At 42.6% G+C, this 24,880-nt stretch overlaps 1 protein-coding gene across 13 annotated transcripts in view; it reads right to left on the bottom strand.

Moving 5' to 3' along the window:
• PPFIBP2 (PPFIA binding protein 2) overlaps positions 1-24,880 on the bottom strand; it is a 171,653-nt gene that overhangs the window by 31,061 nt on the left and 115,712 nt on the right. For all 13 annotated transcript variants that reach the window (XM_064288487.1, XM_064288488.1, XM_064288492.1 and 10 more), the window contains 7 exons: positions 24,624-24,755; positions 12,699-12,791; positions 8,709-8,817; positions 5,646-5,707; positions 4,416-4,491; positions 3,211-3,314; positions 1,058-1,125 (listed from right to left, as the gene is read on the bottom strand). In XM_064288487.1, the coding sequence (XP_064144557.1) occupies positions 1,058-1,125; positions 3,211-3,314; positions 4,416-4,491; positions 5,646-5,707; positions 8,709-8,817; positions 12,699-12,791; positions 24,624-24,755 (644 nt within the window). The remainder of the gene's footprint in view (positions 1-1,057; positions 1,126-3,210; positions 3,315-4,415; positions 4,492-5,645; positions 5,708-8,708; positions 8,818-12,698; positions 12,792-24,623; positions 24,756-24,880) is intronic.

Consider the following 24,880-nt stretch of genomic DNA (forward strand, 5'->3'; position numbering starts at 1 on the left):
AGGACACCAGGTAGACAGAGAAGAGCAATGCTACAAGTGGTCAAAGGAATCCAGTCTCCTTGACAGTCATATTTCTCAATTTGAATGAATAAAGCAGCATCTATCCACACATTAGTCTCTTGTGAGTCTGGTCAGTACAAGTTAGTTTCTCAGGGTTGATTTCCCCTGAGTGGGCTCATAAACTAAATTCCTTATTCTGTAAAACTAAGGACCGGCTAACCACCTTCTCTGACGTTTCCATTTTTCTCTACAGCTAAAGACTCAGGGGAACAATGGGTCTCTATAAGCCCCAGAAAAGAGTCTTTGAGAGCATAGGCCAAGGCGTGCAGCCCAAAGAGATAAGCACTGGAGACTCAGTACCATCTGGAAAAGCTTCCCTCATGCTTGTGGCAGTCTTCCTCAGACACCTTGGCTTAAAGACAGCCTTCTCTTGCCAGTAAAGCCGCCATATCTCACCTACATGGAGCCCAACGTGGAAATGTGTTCTAAAGAGTTGATACAGAAAACCAGAAGCAGTTTCTTTTAGAGGGAACTAGACAGGTAGTAGTCAAGTGACCCCAAAGGCCAGCTCACTGCTATGTGAAGCTTCCTCAAAGCACCTAGACCAGCTTCCCTGTGAGGGGAAATGGCCCTCCCCTGGAGAGCTTGGAAGAGCAGGAAGATTACTCCAGAGGGTCTGACAGAAATGACAGATGCACATCATGGGGTGTTCTCTCAGCTCTGAGGAGCCACTGGAGGATGGATACACTGGAAGATGAACTGTAGTCACCTCTTCTCTGAGGCTCCTACCTCTGGCCAGGTGCTGTTCCAGTGACAATCACCCTCAGCCTGTGAGATGGGAAGCCCCAAACCAAGAGAGTAGGACTGGTTCATGATCATCCCATGGCTTTGGCTCCCTTGTGGCACTGTTGAGACCTGAAGTGCCTCAATGGGAGGGCAGATTTGCCCAGGAAATAGAGGCCATGATCACTGTGCATGGCCGGTCACCATCCACCTCAGGGTCCCCAAGAGGGGCCTGAGAGCACAGAAGTTCCAGGGAAGTACTCAGGCCTCCTACCTGGTTTCCAGTGATTTCTGCGGCAGTGGTGGTGGCCCCACCGTGGGAGAGCTACATCTTGGAGGCATCTGCACCAGAAACAGAAGAGTCACTGTAAAGGACAGTCACTGTTTGGGGGCCACCTACCATTCTCTCCCATTCTTGGACTTTTTCTTTTAGGGAGTTACATTTCCCTCCCTGGGTACAGCCATGGTGGATATGTCAATGTGGGTGCTCTGCTCTTTCAAGATGTCAAGGGGTTGGCATACTGATATAGCTGGGCCAATTTGCCTCTTCTTCCTGGGCCCAAGTCTTAGACAAAGTGCATATCCTAGTAGTAGAGTCCCGACAAGAGACTGGATCCCTGGAGCTTTCACTGCCCCTGCCCTTACTGAGCTCCTTTCATTCACTGAGCCACTGCACACACTTCCAAAAACAATCCCTTTGGCTTAGATTAGCCAGAATTGATTTCTGTTGCTTGTAATGACAAAACCCTAGTTAATATAAACACCTACAAACATCAGCAACACCTATTGCGTGCCAGGCCCTAGCTAGGCATGGAGCAAGCACTCCCCACATCCGGGGGATGGATAAGTAAATTAGGATAAAAGAACAATGTGATATATCCTCATGGTACCAATAGCCATAAAATAATGTGGGACTAGAGGGAAAGAAGTGGCTCTCTCTCCCTGATAGAATGATAGAAGGCATCAGAGGGTAGAATACTTGAGCTGAGTCTTAAGAAATGAGAATGGGTTCACCAAGAAGGCAAGAAAGGAAAGAGCATCACAGGTGGGAGAAACAACATGAGCAAATGGTGTAAAAAAAAAAAAAAAAAAAGCACAGTCCTGTGTCTTCAGCATTTCATGGACTGAAAAGAAGGCCTCTTTTCCCTAGAGCTGGTATGTTTTTGGTCTTCCATAGGAAGAACACTGGCAGTATAGTATAATCATTAAAAGCGTGGGCTTTGTGAGTCAACAGACCTGGGTTCAAGTTTGAGTTCTGCCACCTACTTGCCATGTGACCTAGAGAAAATTACTTACCATCTCCGAGCTTCAGCTTCATCACAATAAAATAAGGATCCCCATGGAGTATTGTAAGGAGCCAGGTACATAAGCCACGTACACTGCTCAGCACACTGACCACTCAGAGGCATTGAGCAAGTGTCAGTTACTACTCTTGTTAGTGCCAGCAAACTAGGGTGCTTGTTCTGACTCAATAACTGGGTCACTGGGTGACACATTTACTCCTACCTTAATTAAAAGGGTTATCCTGGACTGATAAGATCCTTTCTAGTTTGATTCTCCTGGAATTTTGTGAATCTTAGGCCCTAGGCTGAAATCACTCCCTCACTTGAGGTCTGTATCTATGATTTTGCTTGCTTATTTCTATCTAGCCTAAGTCCAGAAAGATACATACAATAGGAGCAGATTTTAAATAAAAAAAAAGTGTGGGGCTTGGAAAGAAGATGAAATTGTGTGCTAATTATAGTGGCTGCAGAGGATGTCTGTGAAGCAGGAATATATCACATTAGAAGTTGCAGTTATCACTCTAAATAAGCAAGAATCATTCATTCTTTCAACAAATATTCATTGAATTCTACTGGGTATCAGACATATTGCAGACCCTGAAGAAACAGTGGAGTCCCTACGTGGTGCAAAAGGTTAAATAGCACTTAGATGTTAACTGAAATGTTGGAGGTTGAAGTCCACCCAGCAGTACCTCGAAAGAAAGGCACGATCTACTTCCAGAAAATCAGCCATTAAAAACCCCATGGAGCACAGTTCTCTGACACAAAGAGTGTCAGCAAAGAGTCAGAGTGGACTCACTAACAACTGGTTTACTTGTTGGAAAACAGTGGCAAACAGCACAAACACCTCTGGTTTATGCTTACCTTCCAGAAAGGAGAGACAAAAATATGAGGAAGCCACTTAAAATTTTTTTCTATTCTTTTATGTCCTAGTATCCTCAGGCCGTCCTTCCCAGCCTGAACTTTGACCCCTTGTTCTCCTTTCTCCTCTTCCCAAGGCTTTTGGAGCCACTCCACTGATTTAATGTCTCACCTCTCAAGATTAGTAGCCTGACATATATCCTCCTGACTAGATCCTCCCTCTAGCTCAGAGCAAGCTCTGAGGGTCTGCTGAAACCCCACGTCATGGATACAAACACAGTACCTCTGGCTTAAATAATTCTTCAGGCCCTTTATTTGCAGTGTTCCACTTTCTGAAACTTCCGTCCAGTTCTTCTTCATCGATTGAGAGAGTTCTTTCTGAAGGTCCTGCAAGCAACAATGCAGAAGGCATGACCACTACTGTGTGGTTTGTTCAGAAACCTGTAACTGTACCAAAAAATCCTAACATTGCTTCCCCATCATTAAAAACAACTAAGCAGTTGCTAAAGGGACATAAGAGTGTGTTTGAAAGATTCTTCGGACATCTAAGCAAGGGCTCTCAAAACAGTCATCTCAAGGTCAAACTCATCTGTGAGAGCACTGGGAAGGCATCTGCTGCCTCCAACCTTCTCACTGCTTGGCCACAGGCAATCAGGCTCTGAAGGTGACTTGGCCCAGTGCTGCCTCTGCCAAGATTGTAAGCCATTCGAGAAAATAAGACTGCAATGTGTGTAAGTTGGGCTGGCAAAGGCCCTGGGCAGTGGCCAGGCAGCCACAACCCAGGACAGGGCTTGGCATCTCCCCAGACTCTCAGCCAGAATCCAAGCAGCCCTCTCCTCTGAAACAGCTGCTTCCTCAGGCTCTGATGAGAGCTCAGGTCAATGGCATGAACGACCAGGACCGCAGCCTGCCATATGCGCCACTGTGCCCATAAGAGCACCAGTGCTGCCTGCATGCTGCATTCACTCTGGGCAGCAAATATGAAGCACAAAGAGCCCTCACTCTGCACTGCGAATTCTCGAAGCAACCCAGGCACCCAGTGCCTCAAAGTGCCCTGAGTCAGTTAGTGGGTGGGGGCTTTTAGATTCTCCAGGACGCTAGCTAACATGCTCTAATCCCCAGTGACGGCACTGGATAGATTTTTGCTCCAGATTTAACTCTACTTACTGCCTCTATGGAGTACCCTGGGAAGATATACAGGGGACCTTCCAAAAGTAGGGATCCCAAAGGGTTAAAAGTTGAAAGTTTTATGTCCTTGATGATCTGGATAGATCCTGGCAGCTCTGCATAGAATGCCATCTGATAAAATTTCTGGAAGTCATTAGCTGCCAATTTCCCAGTATCCAGGACAGTCTAAACAGCCCCATTCTCCAGCAGCAATCTTCTCTAAATAGAGGTGGAGAATCTCCTGGCACAACTGCCCCTCAGTTTAACACAAGAGATGGAATATCATTTGGAAAAAACTGTACGATCCTCCCTTGTTTTTACCTTGAGTTGCCATCACGATCTCCTTCACTCTCCGGTACTGGTTTAACAGCCCCATAAGCTCCTCTATCCGTCGGTCCTGCCACAGAGTGTAAGAACAGATTTAGGTGTAAACACCGTCACTGACAACTCAGACAACTTCGTTTGGGGACACTAAGAAGAAATCTCATGTGGAGCCAATGTAGCTCTCCAAAGGGAAAGAATATCCAGGCCCTTTCCCACAGAGTCTGAATTCTCAATGGTCTATCTCACTGGCAGCTGCAGGCATTTGTGCCTCTTCCCAAATGCTATGATAGATCCAGTATTTATCTAAAAGAAAAAGGAAAAAAAAAAAAAATCCCTCCTGTCATGGCCTTTATGGGGCTTAAGCATTTCCAGAAACGCTGAAACTCACTGTCTCTCTACCCTCCTGAGGTAGCCATGGAAAACTGCCTCCTGATCCAAGTGCTACTTTCTGGATCTACAAAAAATAAGACTAAAATAAAGCTGTTCTATTTATTTATCCGCATATTGTCACCTGTTACTTTGAGTTTGAGATTCCTTATACAACTGAGGCAATTCCCAGAGAGGATCATTTATTCTAAGGCAAAGGCCTAGGAGTTTGGGGGGCCACATAGGTTCTAGAGTTAGACAAACTTGGGTTTGAACTCTTGATTTTCTATCTACTAGTTACCTGACCTTGGCCAAAAGTAGTTAAGCACTTTGAGTCTCAGTTTCCTCATCTATAAAATGCAGGGCTGTGATCCTCAGAGATAATATGTACCTATAAATAATGTCTATTTGATGATTGTACAGGAATGAAATATGAAGAACCTACGAAGGCAGGGTAAGCTGAGGTACTGCATGGTACCTAGTGTCATTCTGATGGTTCTATCACCAGATCATCCACGTGGGGGTTTAGTAGAACTATTCCCGAGTTTTGCTGAAAGTCTAAGCAGTAGCTATGATATTGGCAATAACTACAGCGGTTTTTTTTTCCCCCCACATCAACATGGCCAGGCAGGATGTTAATCTGCTTTTGGGAGATTTCACTTAAGCAAAGGTCTCAGGCCTCAAAGCCAGTAACAGGTGGCTGAAGCTGCATCTCTACAAGGCAGAAGCCATTCTCCTGACACATCCTTGAGTCAACAGCCTGCTGGCAGGGCCTTGTCCAGAAGATCAGAGACAAGCAGGGATGAAACAGAGCCAGAGATATCTAAGGAAAAAGACAGGGCCACTCAACGACCATCTTACCTTATCTTCATTTGCGACAAGCAATGTTTCCATTCCCATTTTCAGACGTTGAATTTCTTGGTCTAAAAAAATGTAGGTGTAGAAAGAATTATATAAATTCAAAGAGCTATCCCCACATACTAAGATGCTCCTTAAGTGCAAACATGAGGAGTTTCTTTTTTTTTTTTTTTAATTATTGTACTTAAATGAAGGTTCACGGAACAAACTAGCTTCTCATTAAACAATTAGTACATACATTGTTTTGTGACATTGGTTACCAAACCCATGACATGTCAACACTCTCCCTTCTCCACCTTGGGTTCCCTATTACCAGCTTTCCTGTCCTCTCTTGGCTTCTAATCCTTGCCCCTGGGCTAGTATGCCCCTTTAGTCTCGTTTTGTTTTATGGGCCTGTCTCATCTTTGAACCTCAGGAGTGACTTCATTACTGAGCTAAAAGGGTGTCCTTGGACCATACTCTCAGGGTTTCTCCAGTCTCTGTCAGGCCAGTAAGTCTGGTATTTCCAAACATGAGGAGTTTCTGTGTGAAAAAATTACACATAATTGGTATCTGGCATGGAGTATCATTAAATATTTGTTGAACTACTAAATGGATGAACCTAATATTTTGGTTTCTCTTTATAAACATTTTTAAGAAAAACCAAAATGCCATTTACTCAAAGCCAATGCAGAAGGACCCAAAAGCTTTTATAACCAACATCTCAAAGAAATACAGTATCCATGTTCTTTACAACTTGACAGGCATCTACCTAAGCTGCTAACTGGTTTTAGAGAAAATCATACACCCCATGGACTGTAGCACAGGAGCATTTAAAATAGGAAGAAAAAAAAAAACTACAGCTGAATATAGACTAGGAAAGAGTGACTGTGAAATAATTGGGTACTTGACTTAGTAATTTAAAATGACATAATCAGAACTGACTAGCAAATGTTTAGATGCATCTATAAATATATTAGAACAAACTCTACAGCTAAGGGAAAACAATTGTTTAATCACAGAGCTACAGAATTTCTCTACAGGCCAAAAGATCTCTATCCATCCTTGATTACCAACCCATAGCCTCCTCTCACTCTGGACGCAACAGGGTCTTTCTTGACTGTTTCTCAAACTGGCTTGGAGAGCCAAGTCAAAGGCCAGTGCCTAAAGGAGGTGGAGATCATCCCACCAGATACTTGGAGGCCTAAAACTTGGCACAAGAGTAGATTTTCCAAATAGTACCTACACCCATGCCTGAACTGGGTTAACTGTAAAGGAAATACCACCACCACCACCACCCCAAAAAAAACATTGCCATTGAGGTGATTCCGACTCACAGCAACCCTATTGGACAGAGTAGAACTGCCCTATACAGTTTCCAGGGAGTGGCTGGTGGCTTCGAACTGCCGACCTTTTGGTTAGTAGCTAAGCACTTAACCATGGCATCACCAGGGAATAGTGATGTCTATATTAGAACAGGAAACAAGGGAACAGAAGAATAGGCATCTCATTTTCAGGATGCTTACTCCTATTCAGCAAGGATGGGGGCAGTGGGTCTGTGGACTTTATGTAAAGAATTGTGGGGATTCATTTTCAAAATAAACAGGAAAGTGCTTGCTCTTTGTCTTGGGTTCCTGGCAGCTGACGATCAGCTTTGCAGCCCAGTTTGTGGGCTAAGCTCCCACTGAGGTCTGGCAAACCTCGATTCTTTGGCCAGGACACAACCTGGGCAGAGGATGAGCAAAGGACCAGCTCCAGGAGGCACCTAAAGATAGAATGGAACAGGGCCTGGAAGGCTTGGACTGTGGGGAAGCACAGGGTAGAGGGGAAGGACTACCTGGTCTAGAAGTCACAGTAAGTGGAATTCCCTGCCCAGGTTTAGCAACACGGGTAGTTCAGAGTACCCTAGGAGGACACAGCCTCCACACTATGCCTTGGCAGCAGTGACACATCTAACTGCTTGGGAGACACTGAGAAAGGCTTGGGGAGGGATGAGCATATCGGCCATTAATTTCTTTCTCCAGGCTAAGCTGCTGTTTCAGGGCTGCATGGCTTTCCCCACCCCAGCCAGGGATCCAAGCTAGGCAGTGCTGAGGCCAAGATGAGACTTGGTAGTGGTATCAGTGCTCAGGACCATATAATCTCCCCCAGCATTACTCTGAAGCTTGGATGGTAAGTGGAGATTTGGAAGGTTTGTGACCATTTTGTATACATGGCGAACAGTCATAAGTAGAAAATATGTGTTAATAAGAATATTTGAGGATTTATCCTCTATTTTTAATTAGCAAGACTTGGACTCCTCAGGGACCATTCACTATCCATTCACTTGTTCAACAAATATTTCTTAGAAGCCTACCGTGAGTTGAATATTGTACTACACTCTGCAGAAACAATCTTGAAGAAGACAAGACAGAGTCCTTCCCCCAGAGGTGGTGATGGCAGTTTATATACAAGAAAAATATACAAGAGACCTCTCAAAATACAACACCAGTAAGTTGTAATAAGTGCTATGAAGAAAACACAAAGGATGCTCAGGTAGAGAAAAATAGGATTGGGGCACCTACTTGAGGTGGGGTGGCCAGGAAAGGCCTTTCTGAGAGGTAGCATTTAAACTGAGATCTAAAGGATGAGAAAACTTATTTGTTTCTGTAGCTCCAGAGCCTTGTACAAGTCTCAGGCAGATATCCATGGACATACGTGGAACAACTGAACTGCTGAAGCTTTCCCTTTGGTGATGACACTGAAACAAGTCTTTTCAGTCAAGGGCAAGAGGCGGGCATTTCCTACATTCTCAGTAAAAACTCCAGAGGTGGCTGATAGAGCTTCAATTAACACTATGCACGTGAGGAAAATCTTCAGAACTGAATCTTAGGGAAAAGTTTCATGGCAATGTTTCCACAACAGAGCCATGCCTTTTAGGCATGAACACACACAGGCACTCAGACACCCTTACAAAATACATGCACATACACGCATACCAACACACCTACTGACACAAGCATATACACTCTCATTCATATACACACATATACACTTGCGAAAGAGGGTGCAGGAGCAACTGCATTCCATCACAGTCAAGCCAGTTACCTCTCTCTATATGGTCACTGTGGGCTGTGGTCCGGGAGAGCTGGCTGTGCAGACGCTCAATTTCCGCATCTTTCAGGGCCACCTGCTCCTGCAGCTGGGCTACCTCAGCCTGGAAGAGCAACAAAGAATCCCTACCAGGTGAGAGAGATGACCAAACTGTGATGACAGACTTCAAGCCAGAGGCCAAAGCCCATCAGGTCCTAAGGCATGTTAGGAAGGTAGCAAAGATATCAGAGACACCTCACTACCCTCCCTACAGGGTGGAGCTCTGCTGCATGCACTCACTCTCCCTGGCTATTCCAGCCCTACCTACAGCCCTGACTGTCAAACTGCTTCTCCCCCTACATCCCTCCTACCTGACCAGGCTCTTTCCCTACTCCACCCTCTGGGCCTAGGCACCTCTAAGCCTGAGGAGCTGGGATTGTGTACAATGTGAGGGCTATCTGGAAGTGGCCATTCTCTTTCTGGGTGTGGTCGTCCTTGTCCCAAAACATTCATGCATCCATGTATGAATACCACCGTGACAATATATATGCTTCTTTCATCTTTCCATCTCATTCATCTTTCCATCTCGTGCAGGAAGTACTGTGGAAATCAAATCACTACTGGTGGATAAAGAATGAGCCAAGAACTGACATGCAGAGATGGGTGCTCTGGCTCCCTGCAAGTGCTGGGCCTCATTAAACCCAGAGACCACACCCTGGTGTTGCTGAACTGGAATATGAGTCACCTTTAGGGCCTCAGAAGCTTTAAGCAGAAAACTGAAAAACTTCAAAAGTCAGTGTGGGTTTTTACTGCAAGGAATCAGGATGATGTAAGAAAGAGAGCATGGATTTTGGAACAGCACAGACCCAGGTCTGAACCTCTGAGCCTCAGTTTCTTTATCTGGAAAATGAGGATGATAAGATATGCCTCATTGGGTTATTTTATGGATTAATCGAGAAAATGTGAACAAAGGGCTTGGTACATCCTAGCACATAGGAGGTGCTCAATACCAGGTAGTTATTAAACAATCCTTAGCATATCAAAGGACTACATGCCAAGGCAAAGAGTTTAGGTAATTTAAAAAAGGGGGGGCGGGGTGGGGAGGGAAGTGACTTGGTTGTATAACAGAGGGTAGTATGTACAACTTCAAAGGTTTTATCAAGACAGGACTTGCTTGAGTGGAGCACTATGATGGAAGGTTCTGAGCTATTCGAGAAAGAGTCCTCCTAGAATGGGTGACTGTGAGGCAAGTACATACAAGGCTGCACTCAGATACAAACAGACCAGTAGATAAATAGATCTGAATAGCCTAGAGATGTCACTAACTAGCAATAAGATCTTGGAAAAGTTCTTTAACTTCTCTTTGTGTCTGTTTCCTCATCTGTAAAATGGGAGTATTACAGACCTACCTCTTGGGTTGTTATGGGGACCAGATAAGTTAATGTTTGCAAAGTACTTAAATTATTATATAATTATGCTACATTATCACTTACCAGTGGGAAATGAACAGATGATTCAGTTAAATTACGTTAAGATAATTAGCCAGCTCTTTGGGGTAAAAAATATATATATATAATAATATATATAAATTATATATATAATAATATACAAATTATATATATATATATAAATATATATATATATTTATATACTTACACTAAAACAAATTTCAGATGGACTATAGAACTAAATGTAAGTATCAAACCTCAAAAAAAAAAAGTGAAAAGAAAATTCAGGCCAATGTTTATACGAACTCCGTTGGGAAAAGATTTTCTTGAGAGGATAGAAGAAGCCATTAAAGAAAGCATAAAAACATAAAGGCAAATAAATCAGAGAGTTATTTACAAGAAATATAACAAAAGCTCGTGTTCTTGATATTTAATAAAAAACAATACAGACCACTAAGAAGAACACTAGAACCAAAACAGAAAACTGAGCAAAGAATATGAACGGACAACTCTGAGGAAGAAATATATGGCCAATTAAAGGGATAAACATTCAACCTCACCAATAATCAGAAAAAGGGGAATTAAAATGATACGTTGATATCACCCTTCCACAGGCATCATATAAGCAAATATTTTTTTTCTAAAAGATGCTACTGTTTGTTGCTCAAAGATGATGCAAGTATAATCAGTATACAGAGATAAAACTCTCCAAAAAATATGACAGCATGCCTCAAAGGCCTTAAAAACATTCACGTTTTGATCAAGTACTTGTACTCCTAGGAATTAATCCTAAAGAAATAACCTGAAATGAGGGAGAAAAAATTTCCAAGCATAAAAAGCTTCCTAAAACATTAGTTATAACACTGAAAAACTGCAGTGAGGTGTGAGGGAGTAGCCTTACTACTCAACTACAAGGGGTCATCAGGTAACATCCCTGGGTGGCTCTGTAGAGACCCTAGTAAAATAGTACCTCTTAGACATAACCAAACAACTCCTGGGAGTGTATTTCTGGATTTGAAGGATTACATAGTTCATAAAGTTTACATTCTACATCCTAGCTTGGTAAGTAGTGTCTGGGATCTTAAAAGTTTTTAACCAGCCATCTAAATACAACTATTTGCCTCCCCTTGTCTGGAGCAAAAGAGAAAGAAGAAAAACAAAGATGTGAAGAAGAAACTAGTCTACAGGACAAACAGTCTACAGGAACCACGGCCTCATCTACCCTGAGACCAGAAGAACTAGATGGTGCCTGACTACCACTATGTACTGCTCTAATAAGGCCCACAGTAGATGGTCCCTGATAGAATGGGAGAAAAATACAGAACAGAACCTCAAATTCTTGAAAAAAAAACAGACCTATTGGACTGGTTTAGACCAGAGGACTCCTAAGACTACTGCCCTGAAACAGTCTTCAAACCTCAAACAGAAATAACAAATTGGCTCAAAAAATAATTAATATCATCCATAAGTAATATGTTTCTTTAAAAAATTACCTATATGAGATCAAATGGTCAACAATTACTTCAAAACAAAGATAAGAATGTAAGGGGGCAGGAAAACTAGATTCATGGAAAGGGAACAACCAACCAAGACGGAAATAATGAGAATGTTCACCCATGGTGAAGAATGTAACCAATGTCACCGAACAACTTAAATAGAAATTGTTGAATGGGAAGTTAAACTGCTGTGTGAGCCTTCACAAAACACACAATAAAATATTATTTAAAACAATAAAAAAAGAAAGAGTACCTGCCCAGGCTCCAGCAGGCAAGAATACTGCTCTAAGATTGTTACAGCTTTCTTCCCCCCGCCCCCACCCGAGGAAGGCTAAAATCTGTAATGTGAAATATCCTAATGTTTAAAAGAGAATTTGACATTTCTAAATACATGTGCAGAGCAAAAAAAGTAAATTTATGGGCTGAATTCAACCCATTAGTTTTAGTTTCTGGACTTTAATTATTAGAGAAAAAGAGAGAAGAAACAAAGGAGGGGAGGCAGGAATTTATTTCACAAAAGGATTTTGGTGTCCTTTACACAGCAAACTTTCCAGTTTTTAATTAAAACATGATTTATTGAAAAAAAATCAAAGTATATGTCACTTTCAAGAATACATTCATTGCTGAAAATAAGGCATGCCTATTTTTCAAAAACATTTCTATTAGAGGGACTGCTGATTTTATAAGGATGCAGGTTATATAATGTTGGTGCTCATTGCCTTAGGACTTGTCACTAGCTCTCTGTTCACTTGCTCGCTCACTGGCTCTCTCTCTCAGAGAACGTTCTAGGCCTCGACTTCAGGTAGGCACTATGGAGTGCAGTGAGAGGAAAGAGACTTGACTGCTGCCCTTCAGGAGCTCATAATCTTGCAGGCTGTCACCAAAAGAAACTTCCCGGATCCAAATCTGTCTGCTACAGTCCCTGTTATACTCAGTACCATGGCCTGTGCACACAGTAGGATGAATTCACATTTTCCAAGCTTAGGCAACTGCAAAACCCAAGTCTGAACACAGGCCCTCCCTACAGGGCCCTCTCCATAAGCATCAGAACTGCCTCTTACCTTAGTGGCCTTCAACTTCCACTCATACTGATTTCGCTCATTTTCCAACTCTTCCACTTTGATTTTGAGGCGCCTGAGTTCTTGTAGTAACTCCTAAAGGAACAGGAGAGAAAGACAAAGTTCTGATGGTTAAAAAGCAGGAGGTGCCTTGGGTCTACAAACCTGGCTAAGTTCATGCACAGAGGATACCAGGGGCAAAGCGACAGCTTCAAGTTCCACACTGCTGTTTTAATCTGTAATGTGGTTCTTGTTTCAGGAAAATCTGTGTGGCCCTTTAAAAATAATGGAATCTCTTAGATCAGGTTCAGATACCAGAAAGAGAAAAATGTCCTCTTCTTTTTCGAATGCTTTTTTTTTTTTTTATTGTGCTTTAAGTAAAAGTTTACTAATCAAGCCAGTCTCCCACACAAAAATTTATATACGCCTTACTATATACTCCTAGTTGCTCTTCACCTAATGAGACAGCACACTCCTCCTCTCCACCCTGTATTTCCACGTCCATTCAGCCAGCTTCTTTCCCCCTTTGCCTTCTCATCTCACATCCAGACAGAAGCTGCCCACAGTCTCCTATGTCTACTTGACCCAAGAGGTTCACTCCTCACCAGTATCATTTTCTATCTTATAGTCCAGTCCAATCCCTGTCTGAAGAGTTGGCTTTGGGAATGGTTCCTGTCTTGGGCTAACAGAAGGTCTGGGGACCATGACCTCTGGGGTCCTTCTAGTCTCAGTCAGACCATTAAGTCTGGTCTTTTTATGAGAATTTGAGGTCTGCATCCCACTGCACTCCTGCCCCTTCAGGGATTCTCTGTTGTGTTAGAATGCTTCTTGCCTGCCCCTTTCTCTGACACTCTCGTCCACTGCAGAGTGTGTGTGTGTCATGAACATGTGTGTAGGTGGCGAGGCAAGCAGAGTTTGAGAACAAGCAGAACAAAGATGCTGAAATGAGACAGCTTCTACTCCTGTGATGCAGACCAAGTAGCAAAAAGCAGGCTGAGAGCAACTCTCTGTGCTGGGGATGGGGAAACCCAGAAGAGGGGTTTTGTGGTCCTGGGAGGCTTCACAGAAGAAGTGACAATTGAGTGGGATGGAAATGAAACACTAAGAGAACAAACATTAAGTGCCAAGTGTAGAGGCCAGTAATGGGTGTTCAGTTGAGAAGAGGAAATTGGTTTAAGGAAGAAGAGAAGAGGGCATCCAGGGAGAGAGGAGGCAGAAAACTAGACAACCTGTTGGGCTGGAGCAGAGGAAGGGTGTGGGCAAACAGTGGGAGATAAGGTGGGAAGAGAAGGTGGGGGCTCTATTTTGAAGGCTTCTGAATGAGAAAATAAGGAGTTGTGATACCATTCCCTACACTGGAGGGAGCCAATGAAGATTGCTGAGTGAAGCAATGATATTTAAGCACCCTGCAGCTAACAAGCAATGGAATTGGGATTCAAGCCCATGTCATCTGATTCCAGGGCCCCTGTTTTTTAAATTACTCCTTCAATAAACAACAGACCAACGTTCCCTTAATAACTGGCCCTGCTGAGTTTGTTATGAGTTCCTATTAAAAAATTAGCATAAAGGCAATTATTTCCATATGCTTTCTAAACTCCAAACTCATACGACAAACTACCTGTTGACATCTACACATGGATGTCACTCACATAAGCATCTCAGGATTGTCATGTCCAAAATGGACTCTTACTTCCCTCCCTTAATCATCTCTGTCTCACTAAATGGCACACGCATTTATCTAATCGCTTGTGCCAGAAATCTGGGATCCATTCTTGGAATCTCCTTCTCTGTCTTTCCCTAATATATAACCCATCCTCCAAGCCTTGTTGATTCAACTTTCAAGAAAATAACTTGAATCATTTGTCTCCAACCTCTACCACCACCACTCTGGTCTAGCAGCTACTTCTGATGGCCTGGACAGTCTCTTCATTGATTATTTCTCTGTCTTCTTGCCCCTCTTCTATCTATTGATCCCACAGCATCCAGGCAAATAATATGATTACAGTACAAATCTGATCATGTCACTCTGCTTCTCAAAGCTGATTAACTATAACACAGCCCATTCTATCCCAGGTCACTGTCTTTTTTTTTTTTCAATTGTGGTAAAAATACATGTAACAAAACATTTTCCATTTCAACATTTTTTATGTGTACAATTCTGGGACATTAATTACATGTAGTAGAAAGAAGCCCTGGTGGTGCGATGGTTAAGCACTCAGCTGCTAACCTAACAGTTGGAGGTTTGAACCCACCCAGCAGCTCCTCAGGAGAAAAGACTTGGCGATCTGCTCTTGTATAGATTACAGACTAGAAAACCCTACGGGGCAGTTCTACTCTTGTCACATGGGGTTGCTATGAGTTGAAATCTACTTGGCAGCATCCAAAAGCAACAACAACAATGTGGTGGAACCATCGCCACTATCCATTTCCAAATATTTTACCATCCTTAAAAGAAACTCTATGTCCCTTAAGCAATACCTGCCTGCCTCTTTCATCACTCTTCCTCCCCAATTATGATCTAGCCACACCGGATACTTTTTAGTTTCTCCTTCCAACTTTGTCTTTCACATATGCCATTATCTCTGTTTGTAACCATCTACCATGCTAACTCCTACCCAAACTTCAGGCCTCCCTGAACAAGGCTATCTTGACCTCCACACTGGCTCAGCTGCCCCAGCTGTACTCTCTTGTGAGACCTCGTGTGTCTCCCGCATGCTGTGCAATTAAATATTTACATGTATGATTGCTAATGGCTAGTTATCCTCCTCCACTGTTAACTCCACGAAGCATTCTGCTAGTTCCAAGTTAATTTTGCGACTATGTGCAGTGCCTGGCTCATAGTAGGTATGTATTATATGTTGAATAAACACATGGAACTGAAGTCATTATTTAACTGGACTTGGGCTCCCAAGTCCTTTTCAACAGTAGGCCTTGGAGGCACAGGCCCGCCCTAGTTCTGCTGCCACACCAGGCATCAGTAATGCCACAGAGGACCAGGTCACACCAGCAAGAGGAGCCAAGTCCAGAATCCCAGGCAGGCAGACCTCACGTGGGCTAGAGGTTGTGAAAACCACTCTAATGGGATTATGGGGGAGAATTTTTCCTGGAAATTCAATGATGACTTAATTGAGCACAGCAAATGGAAAACTGTTCTAGTTTCTCACTGGGAGTAAGCCTCTTTAAAAAATAAACTTGAAAGGATTCTTTCATTCCTTCATGATGTTATTTTTCCCCCCAAGGAAAAAGAATCACCTGAGTCAAAGCTTTGTTTAATCTCCCCGCCCAGAAGAAGGAACTGGTATCTGAATCATATACCTGGGCAAGAGAATCTTGAGGCTTCCTTTGGCACAAATGCCCAGCACTCCAAGTGTCTGACACACCTTGTTCCCAGCCCCTACGGAGATGAGTGCCACCACCTGCATGAAGGTCTGATTCACTTGCTCAGACTCTGCTCAGTGAGAGCCACAAAGCTCACTTGCTTCCTGAGAGGAGTGAGTCCCAAGCTATTCCCAGAGGCAAAAACAGAACCATGCTAAGCCCCCCGGCCCCTCCACCATGAAATGCCCCACACATGCATGCTGATATACTTAAGTGTGGTTCCTACAGGTGACCCCTCCCAACGGGCACAGTCCTGGCTGCAGGGCTGCGGATCGGCCGCATCGTCACCGGCCGCCACCTCCTCAGGGTGGTCCCTACTGAGTAACTGGCGCTCTTGCATCTGCCTGTGGATGTCCAGCTGCAGCCTACACATCTGCTCCTGCAGCTCACTGATCACATTCAGAACCGACTGTAGGAAGGAAGAGAGAGGAGAAAAAAGCACGTGGGGTCAGTCAGCTCTCAGCCACAGAGCTCCTTGAGACAGTAGCACAGAAAAGGAAGGACCCTGCAAAGGGTGAGCAGCAGGAAACACCCAGCAGTCACTGTTCATGGCCATCCACCTTCTGCACAGGAATCAAAAGGCATGGCATGTTTCCTGATGCCTGCCTCATCCAGGGGCCGGTAGAAGGCTGTCTTGCAGTTTGAACAAATATCCAACAGCAATTAGCTCCTTTGCACCATGCTGGAGGTTCGTCCTTGCATGCCAACACCTGAAGCACAGAGCCTAGAAGAAACCCTTCATGAAGCAGAAACAGCAGCAGAGACAAGGACATAAGCAGAGACACACACACACAAACACATCTCCTTTATACATGTGTCTATGTTACACAGGTCAATTTCCTACTCAAATGATCAAACATGTCAACACCTCATGAACAGGTGATATATATGGCACACACCACGCTTAAACATGCTAATATGTCCCCAATTCCAACCTCTCCCTCACACTCTAGACTAAAACTTACTCCTTCACTTCCCACTCCAAACCTGACTCCTTTGTAACATCTAGAATATTTTGGCCTTCTATGACAACTTTTAAACATAACTACAAACCTTAGAATTCATACCTATTCAATTTTGAATCCCTTTAACTAGCAGCTCCATTTGGTCTTTCCCTTATCTAGTCAATAGACATTTAGTGTCACTCTGCAGAGACCTAATGGCCACAGTATTCTATGGGGAAGGATGGTGACCCTCCTCTCCCTACGGTCAAGAACCTTCACTTCTTCCATTGCCCTCTCCCTTCTCTTGTTCTCTCCATTTTTAAACTTCTCGGATGAGCCCAGACCTGCTGTCCCTGCTTTTCATCATCTCATTTCCTCTCTTCACCCCCCAGGAAGACAAGCTTCTGTGTACAGCATATTATGCTTACCACTCTTCCTCAGTGACTTCCTCCCAGTCAAATCCATAAACTTGTTCTCTTCCCTCAAGCCGTTTGGCTCCCCCTTGAAGAGCTTCATTCTATACCTTCAGCAATTTGGGACTATGCAGGTTCTTCCAAACCCTTTATTACTCTTTTTATACCAACCTATCTAACCCTCCATTCTGTCTAGGTCTTTATGGATCCTGATGTTAACTAATCCATTTAGTTTTTCTTTAAATTCCTATCATCACAAATTCAAGGCCTTCTACATCAACATCTAAATTATGGACTAACAATGTTAAACAGCAGGAGAGCTACAGACAGATTACTAGATTACCTAAAGATAGTCTTTAAGGTATTATTATCATTCAGGTGCCAACATAACTGTTTTAGCATTCATCCCATATTCCTCTATCTTATCCACAAGACTAATTCAAGCAACGTTTTTGCAACACCTCACTGAAGTGCAGGTTTACCAGATCTACCACTACCAGATCTGTTCCCAGCCAAGCCAATGAGGTCAAACTGATGTGACTCTTAGTAGATCCCTACTTTGTCATCAAAGTAGCTTCTCACAAAATATCACAGAGTTGACCTCAAACTCAATAAAAAAAAAAAAAAAAAAAAAATTTTATAGACTAAGTTTATTAGAATCCATCTAACTTTCTTCTCTATTTTGAAAATCAAGAAAAAAATACTGTAGTTTATTTCCAGTTTTCTAGCAATTTACTCGATTTTCTTGATTCCCTAAAACTCACTTACAGCAAACAGCCCTGGGACTGCTGTTCTAAGTTCTTTGTACCTGGCAGAGACATTTGTGAAATGTAGTCCATTTTTTTATTAGAGCTTCCCACTGAGAACGTAACTTCAAGAAGTCTTTCAATTGTCCTCAGCATCTTCCTTTCGTCTGGTGTTTGCCCTTCCTGATAATGTTCATGCAGGTGCACTTTTATTTGTCCTTGGCATATGTCCTTTTCATTTTTGTAGAAGCCCTTTTGAAAACAAGTTCTTTCACCTCTAAAGCTTTTGCTTTCTATTGGTATCATTTGTGAGATTACACAATCAGAATATATTGCTTTTAAACAGTTCAATCTCCTTCAGTCATTTTCCAGAGATTTCTACCCATTTTATTTCTAAACTTTCAAAGTTGCGATTTACTAAAGTTTACAGTGCTTGTCTATGGCTAGTTTTTCCCTTCTCCACTTTCATGAACTCTCCGATAACAATGACCACATTCTCAAGGAACCTATCACATTTACTTCATATACTAGTTTCTCCTTATGCTTTAATATTAGAACCTGAGTGGCAGTTTTCCCAGTTTCTTTCTCTACCCTCTGGATAGAAACTGTAAACCTGTGAGGAAAAAAAATGTCAAATACTAAGTTTTTAACTGAAGGAGATTTTTAGAAGTGATCCAAATATAGTTGCTGCTCCACTCAACTACGTTCCTTGTCTCTTCACCAATCACCATAGGGGTCTGTATCAGAAATGTATCTGTTTTTCTCTTCACCAATCAGCATAGGGGTCTGTATCACAAATGTATCTGTTTTTCTCTTCACCAATCAGCGTGGGGGTCTGTATCACAAATGTATCTGTTTTTCTCTTCACCAATCAGTGTGGAGTCTGTATCAGAAATGTATCTGTTTTTCTCCCTCTGCTTAGTGTGACCATGTGGCATACCCCAGCAGTTCTGGGCTACTCTCTTTTAATTCTCCTAATCCATATGTTTTTCTCTCCTCCTCCCACCCCCACCACCCATCATGTGCCTACCCTCAGGCTTGGGATTTCAACTTTGCTTTTTAATTCTTTATCTCGGGGGCAATCCCATCTCCTCTCTTAAGAGGCCTGTTTCCCTTCCACAGGACAGACCCTGTTATAATTGTTCCATTCTTGGGTCCCACATCATGAAACCTAGGTGACATTTATAAGGTTATCATTGCTGTTCCATATTGTAATCTCGACTCACTTTGTTTATTAATCCTGGTTCATCAACAACCATAAAAGTTCTTTTTTATGAGTCTTTCCTATGTGAGACTACAGGGTACCTCCCATAATCATAGTCTTTCCCACCCCATCCTGCCTGTTAAACTTGTCCACAGTTTTATTTAGTTTCTTTTCTCCTTCTTCCTTCATGCTCAGTTTAGTATCCTCCTAGCACTCATGTGCACTGGTGGTGGGAATATAACGGCAAAAAAAAAAAAAAAAAAATTTTTTTTTTTTTTACTCTACAGAGGGCAACTTGGAAATACCCATCAAAATTTTAAGTGCACGTACCCTTTGACCCATCAATTCCACTTCAATACCCTCAACACATGTACAAGGTCATTCACTGCAGCATTATTTGTAATAGCAAAAAGTTGGAAACAACCTAAATGGCCATGGAAAGAGAACTAATTAATTAGGGTACAGTCAGAGAGTAAAATGATATGCAGACATGAATAAGAGGAAGTTTTCTTTTTAATGTACCTGGTATAGCATGAACTTCAAGATCATTAAAAAAAAAAAGAAGGGTCCAGAACAGCATGTATTTGTGCAAAAATAAGGGAAAGAATGTGTATGTATATACATACACACATACATATATATACACACATACATATATATACACACATACATATATACATATTCACACACATATATACACACATACATATATATACACACACATATGTATTTTTTTTTTCCTTCATTTTTCACATGAGTTTGCTGTTGTCCATGCATATGACAACTCTGGCAAGATACAAAACAAACTGGTAACACTGGTTCCTGGATGGCCAGGAAATGGCATGGAAGGAGACTTTGCTGTATACCCTTTTGAACTTTTGATTTTTGAATTGTATGAATATATTTTCTAGTCTAATAAAAATAAGTAAACAAAAAATAAATGAAGTAAAAATAAGAATAATAAGGCCCTTCTAGTCGAGCCTAGGAAACCCTGGTGGCGAAGTGGTTAAGAGCTATGGTCAAAAAGGTCAGGAGTTCAAATCCACCAAGTGCTTCTTGGAAACCCTATGGGGCAGTTCTACTCTGTTCTATAGGGTCATTATGAGTCGGAATTGACAACGGTAATGGGTTTGGTTATTTCGGTTAGTCAGGCCAGCTCAACTCTGAACAAACATAATCTTCCCAGCCCTTGCTCTGTATTCCAAGTCCATCATCTGGTTGCCCCGGTTCAGAGATCAGAATCCCTCTCTTCCAAGGGCCTGCCCATAAGAAGAAAAAAAGGATGAGAATACTGCCTATGTGGTAAGACATTCTGTTTTCTGCCAAGGAAATCTTAAAGATCCTTTCTGGTTCTTCATGTTTGCGTATATCCCTAATCAACTGGGCTGGCTTCATTTCCTAGTACATCCTGGGTCCCTGCTCCCCTCTTAACAGGCTGCTCTAGTGTTACATGCAGAAGCCCCTGATCCCACAGTGGGATTCAGCTGTAAGCCTCCTGCACCCCAGTCTTAGGAAAGCCAGACTTCCCACCTCCTTTCATCTGGAGTGCCACCTAGAGGTTTTCCTTTACCTCTGTATAAAAAAAAAACCAGTGCCAACGAATATAACAGAAAGCTATACAGAGGTATAGCTTTCTGTTATATTCCATCCTCCTAACTCTGGTATTTACTTTCCTTCTCAATCACTCTTCTGCAGCCCTACTTTTTAGGAGTAAGTCTAATTGACTCAATCCTGTATCCTCTGAAATGGTCTAGAAACACTGCAAGAAGCTGACAAGAAAAGGTAAGATAAACAGGAATCCCAGTATTCACTCACATCTCACTTGGGCAGTCACTGACTCCTGAGCTAGCTGGCCATCAGAATTCTCTCCATCTGACAAGAAACCTACCCATCAAAGTCCTCAGGTCTGACAGAAAGATCAACAATAATCATTCCACAACTGGCTATAGGCAGCAGGATACTGGTTTAGGCTGTAATAAGAACCAACACAGGAGGAGCAATCTGCAATGCTCTCATTAACAGCATCCTTTTCTTTTTTCTCCCATTGAGATACCAAATGGAACCTGAGGAAAAAGCCTAAACTACATGGATGAAGCTGATTTCAGATCTGATTACCTAAAAAGAAAAAAGAAAAGTCCTGACTTTTCCAAACCACAAGCAATCAGCCCTGAAGTTAAGTACATTCACTGGAAAAACACAGCAGCAGTGTAGGATATGAAACTGTATTCCCAGTATTCATGCAACTACCACTTCCCATGACCTTAGGTACCTGAATGTGGCACTCAAAATAAACATCCCTATGTACAAAACAATGGCACAATTTAAGCAGCACAACATGATTTTAAGCTACGATTTGGAACCAACTCTACGGCAATGGGTTTAGTTTGGTTTAGTGCTCTAAAAACAGCTACAAATAGAGGTAGAGGTTCTGGGCATACCAGTGAAGGTTACATTCAGTTACAAGAATGAAGAATTTGTTTCAGATCATGTGGCTGCTCACTGATTATCACAGGTTTGAGCAGCCTAAAAAATTCCTCCACATGGAAACCAAATATTTGTACTAGCGACTGGGAAGGGCTGTTAATCTGGTAGGACTGAGGCCAGAAGCCTCATGCAAGAGTAACCTGTTGCCATGAGTTGATTCAGACTCATAGCAACCTTACAGGACAGAGTAGAACTGCCCCATGGGGTTTCCAAGGCTGTAATCTTCATGAAAGCAAGCTGCCACTTCTTTTTCCTGTGGAGCAGCTGGGGGTTCAAACCGCCAACCTTTCAGTGAGCAGCTGAAGCCCTTCACGACTGCATCACCAGAGCTACCTCATGCAGAAATAGCCTAATGAAATTCAACAACAAAAAGTCAGAAAAAACAAATCCTTCAGAAAAGAAAGAACAAGAAAAAAGCAAACAGCAAATTGACTGCCCTAGATTTGTCCCAGGCATTGGAGCCCTCCTTCCTTCCCCTCTTCCCTATAAAGGAACTGAGCTGCCTCAGCTTGGTACTAACTCTACATTCTTTCACAGATAGACTGACTCTCACACTTATGCACACTCCCCACCCATGTTCAGAGCTAGACACACGACCCAAATTGGCCCAGTAAGATGCGACCCTGAGGCTTTCACTGGAACTTTCAGAAAGAGAACCTCTTTCCCTGCAAGAGTTGCCAGGCTGGTAGGACGTAAATCTAGACTTGACGGCAGCCATCTTTGTTACCACTTGTGGAGAGCCCTCCTGAGAATAAGGCTAAAACAGATTCAAGAGATAGAGTAGGACTGATTTCTAATAACGTTGTGAGATCACCTGGACCTAGTCATACTGGATTTTTTAAATGCTGGACTTTTTAAGTTGTCCCAACAACTTTCCCCCCTCCTTTTTTCTTAAGTGGTTTTAAGTGACTGCCACTTTAAACCTTCTCACAGAGTTTATTGAATTCTGCCCCCAAAACCACATTTAATCACACATCTTGAAACACTAGTAAAATAACTCTAAACCAAGGGAAAATTCAATCGCTTCTCTCTGAACGTTTCAGAAACAGAGTCCATTCCAGTAACATTTCACACAGATAAGCTTCCAGTCTACGTGGTCTTAACAGTATGTAAATAATGTATCTAAGTATACATTTCCATTTCCAGCATGATTAACACTGTCAGTAAATGATCCAAATGATCCATAAATACTAGCTATATATTTTAAAAAAAAAAAAATTTTTTTTTTTTAATATATATTATATGGCCAGAAACCCTGGTGGCATAGTGGTTAAGTGCTACAGCTGCTAACCAAAGGGTCATCAGTTCGAATCTGCCAGGCGCTCCTTGGAAACTCTATGGGGCAGTTCTACTCTGTCCTATAGGGTCGTTATGAGTCGGAATCGACTCGACAGCACTGGGGTTTGGTGTTTTGGTTTTTTATTATATGGCCAGCACTATGCTAAGGGCTATATAAGCACTATATCATTCACTCCTCACAATGACCCAGGAAGTACAAAGTATTATTACTTCCATTTCACAGAAGAGAAAACAGAGGTTTGGGAGGTTAAATTATTTGCCCATGATCACAAAGCTATTCAGTAGCAGAGCTTGGATCAAAGCCAGGGGATGCGATTCAAGAGCCTACACTCTTAATCATTAGAATATACTGTCCTCTGCTTCTTTTGGCAACTATACTTCTTACTAATGAATATGTTTTCAAAAACAACGAAAGGACATTACAGTTTACTGCACATTACAAGTATTTCAATCATCAGTCTTTGCCCACCAAATACAGAAGTATGGTAGGTTTCAGTGCACAAGAACGGCTGGACTTATCAGAAAGGACCAATACCCACCTTTAGATTTTGAAGACGCCTAATTGGGAGAAGGGCATTAAGATAAGAGAAGTATTTACAAAATGCCAGATACTTATGATAGGCACTTGCATGACTTTATTTGGTCTTCACCACATAGTTATCTATTGTATAGATAGAGAGATTAAGTAGCTAACTTGTTGAAGGTCGTGCAGCTATTAAACAGCTAGGCCTATAATTCTTCTTTCCACATCTCATATTGTCTGGCATGAGTGCAGGGACTTACAGGAGCAGGCACACAAAAGATGGTTATCTAAGATTAAAAAAGGCTGCCCTCTCACAAATAAACGTGCTCTGAGCTTAAACTTCTCTAAACTTATCCAAAAGGAGTTTGACATGCTCTAGCTTATGGAACCCAAAAAATAGGAAAGCATTCTCTAAGAGAAGGCCTACGCATAAGCTCACCCAGAGGAGCGATCCAGAGAAAAGAAATACACAATCTGAGGATTCCGTCTGGGTCAGGGAAATGTACATCAAAAAATACATCCACACTCTTTAGATACAGTGATGGTGGCCTATTAGGACACTGACTTTATCTCACTACCTTGTCACAGCCTTGGCTCTCAACGAAGACACTTTGCGCCCCTTTACATCTTGTCTGAACTTCCTCACTATTGCTTCCCTTTCCACCCTTGTCAGCAGGTTGAGAGAGAATAAAGCCTTAGAGACAAAATTGGGTAGTATGGGCATTGCTGAAATATGCAGCCATGGCAAAAACCGACAGCTTGATATTAACAGATCATTGGATCCTCTAGGGCATAGCTGTTTCTGGCACCTAATGGCTGCCAGGCTTGGGGTGGGCCAGATGGCCTGAGTCAGTATTAGCATGCACTCCCCTCCCCTCACCGAGGTTTGAATTTAGGACAGTACGGGTACCCCTGGTATTTGGTGCATCACACTCACCTCTGCTTTTCTCTGCTTTTCCTCTTGCTCTCTCTGCTCCTTCTCCATGCCAACCAGTTTGAGCTTCAAGTCAGACACTTCAGTCATCAGATCAAGCTTCTGGGTCTCAAGAGATGTGCGACTTAGCAGCTCCTGCAAGCAAAAACAGATCTCAGCATCATAAACCACCATGGCAACAAGGAAAACTCTAGCTCTTCCAGAGCACATGAGGCAGTCTCTAAGTTGTGTGCTGGACAACACAGACTGCTGCATGTGAG

The sequence above is a fragment of the Loxodonta africana genome, chromosome 7, assembly GCF_030014295.1.
Source record: "Loxodonta africana isolate mLoxAfr1 chromosome 7, mLoxAfr1.hap2, whole genome shotgun sequence".
Taxonomy (NCBI): Eukaryota; Metazoa; Chordata; class Mammalia; order Proboscidea; family Elephantidae; genus Loxodonta; species Loxodonta africana.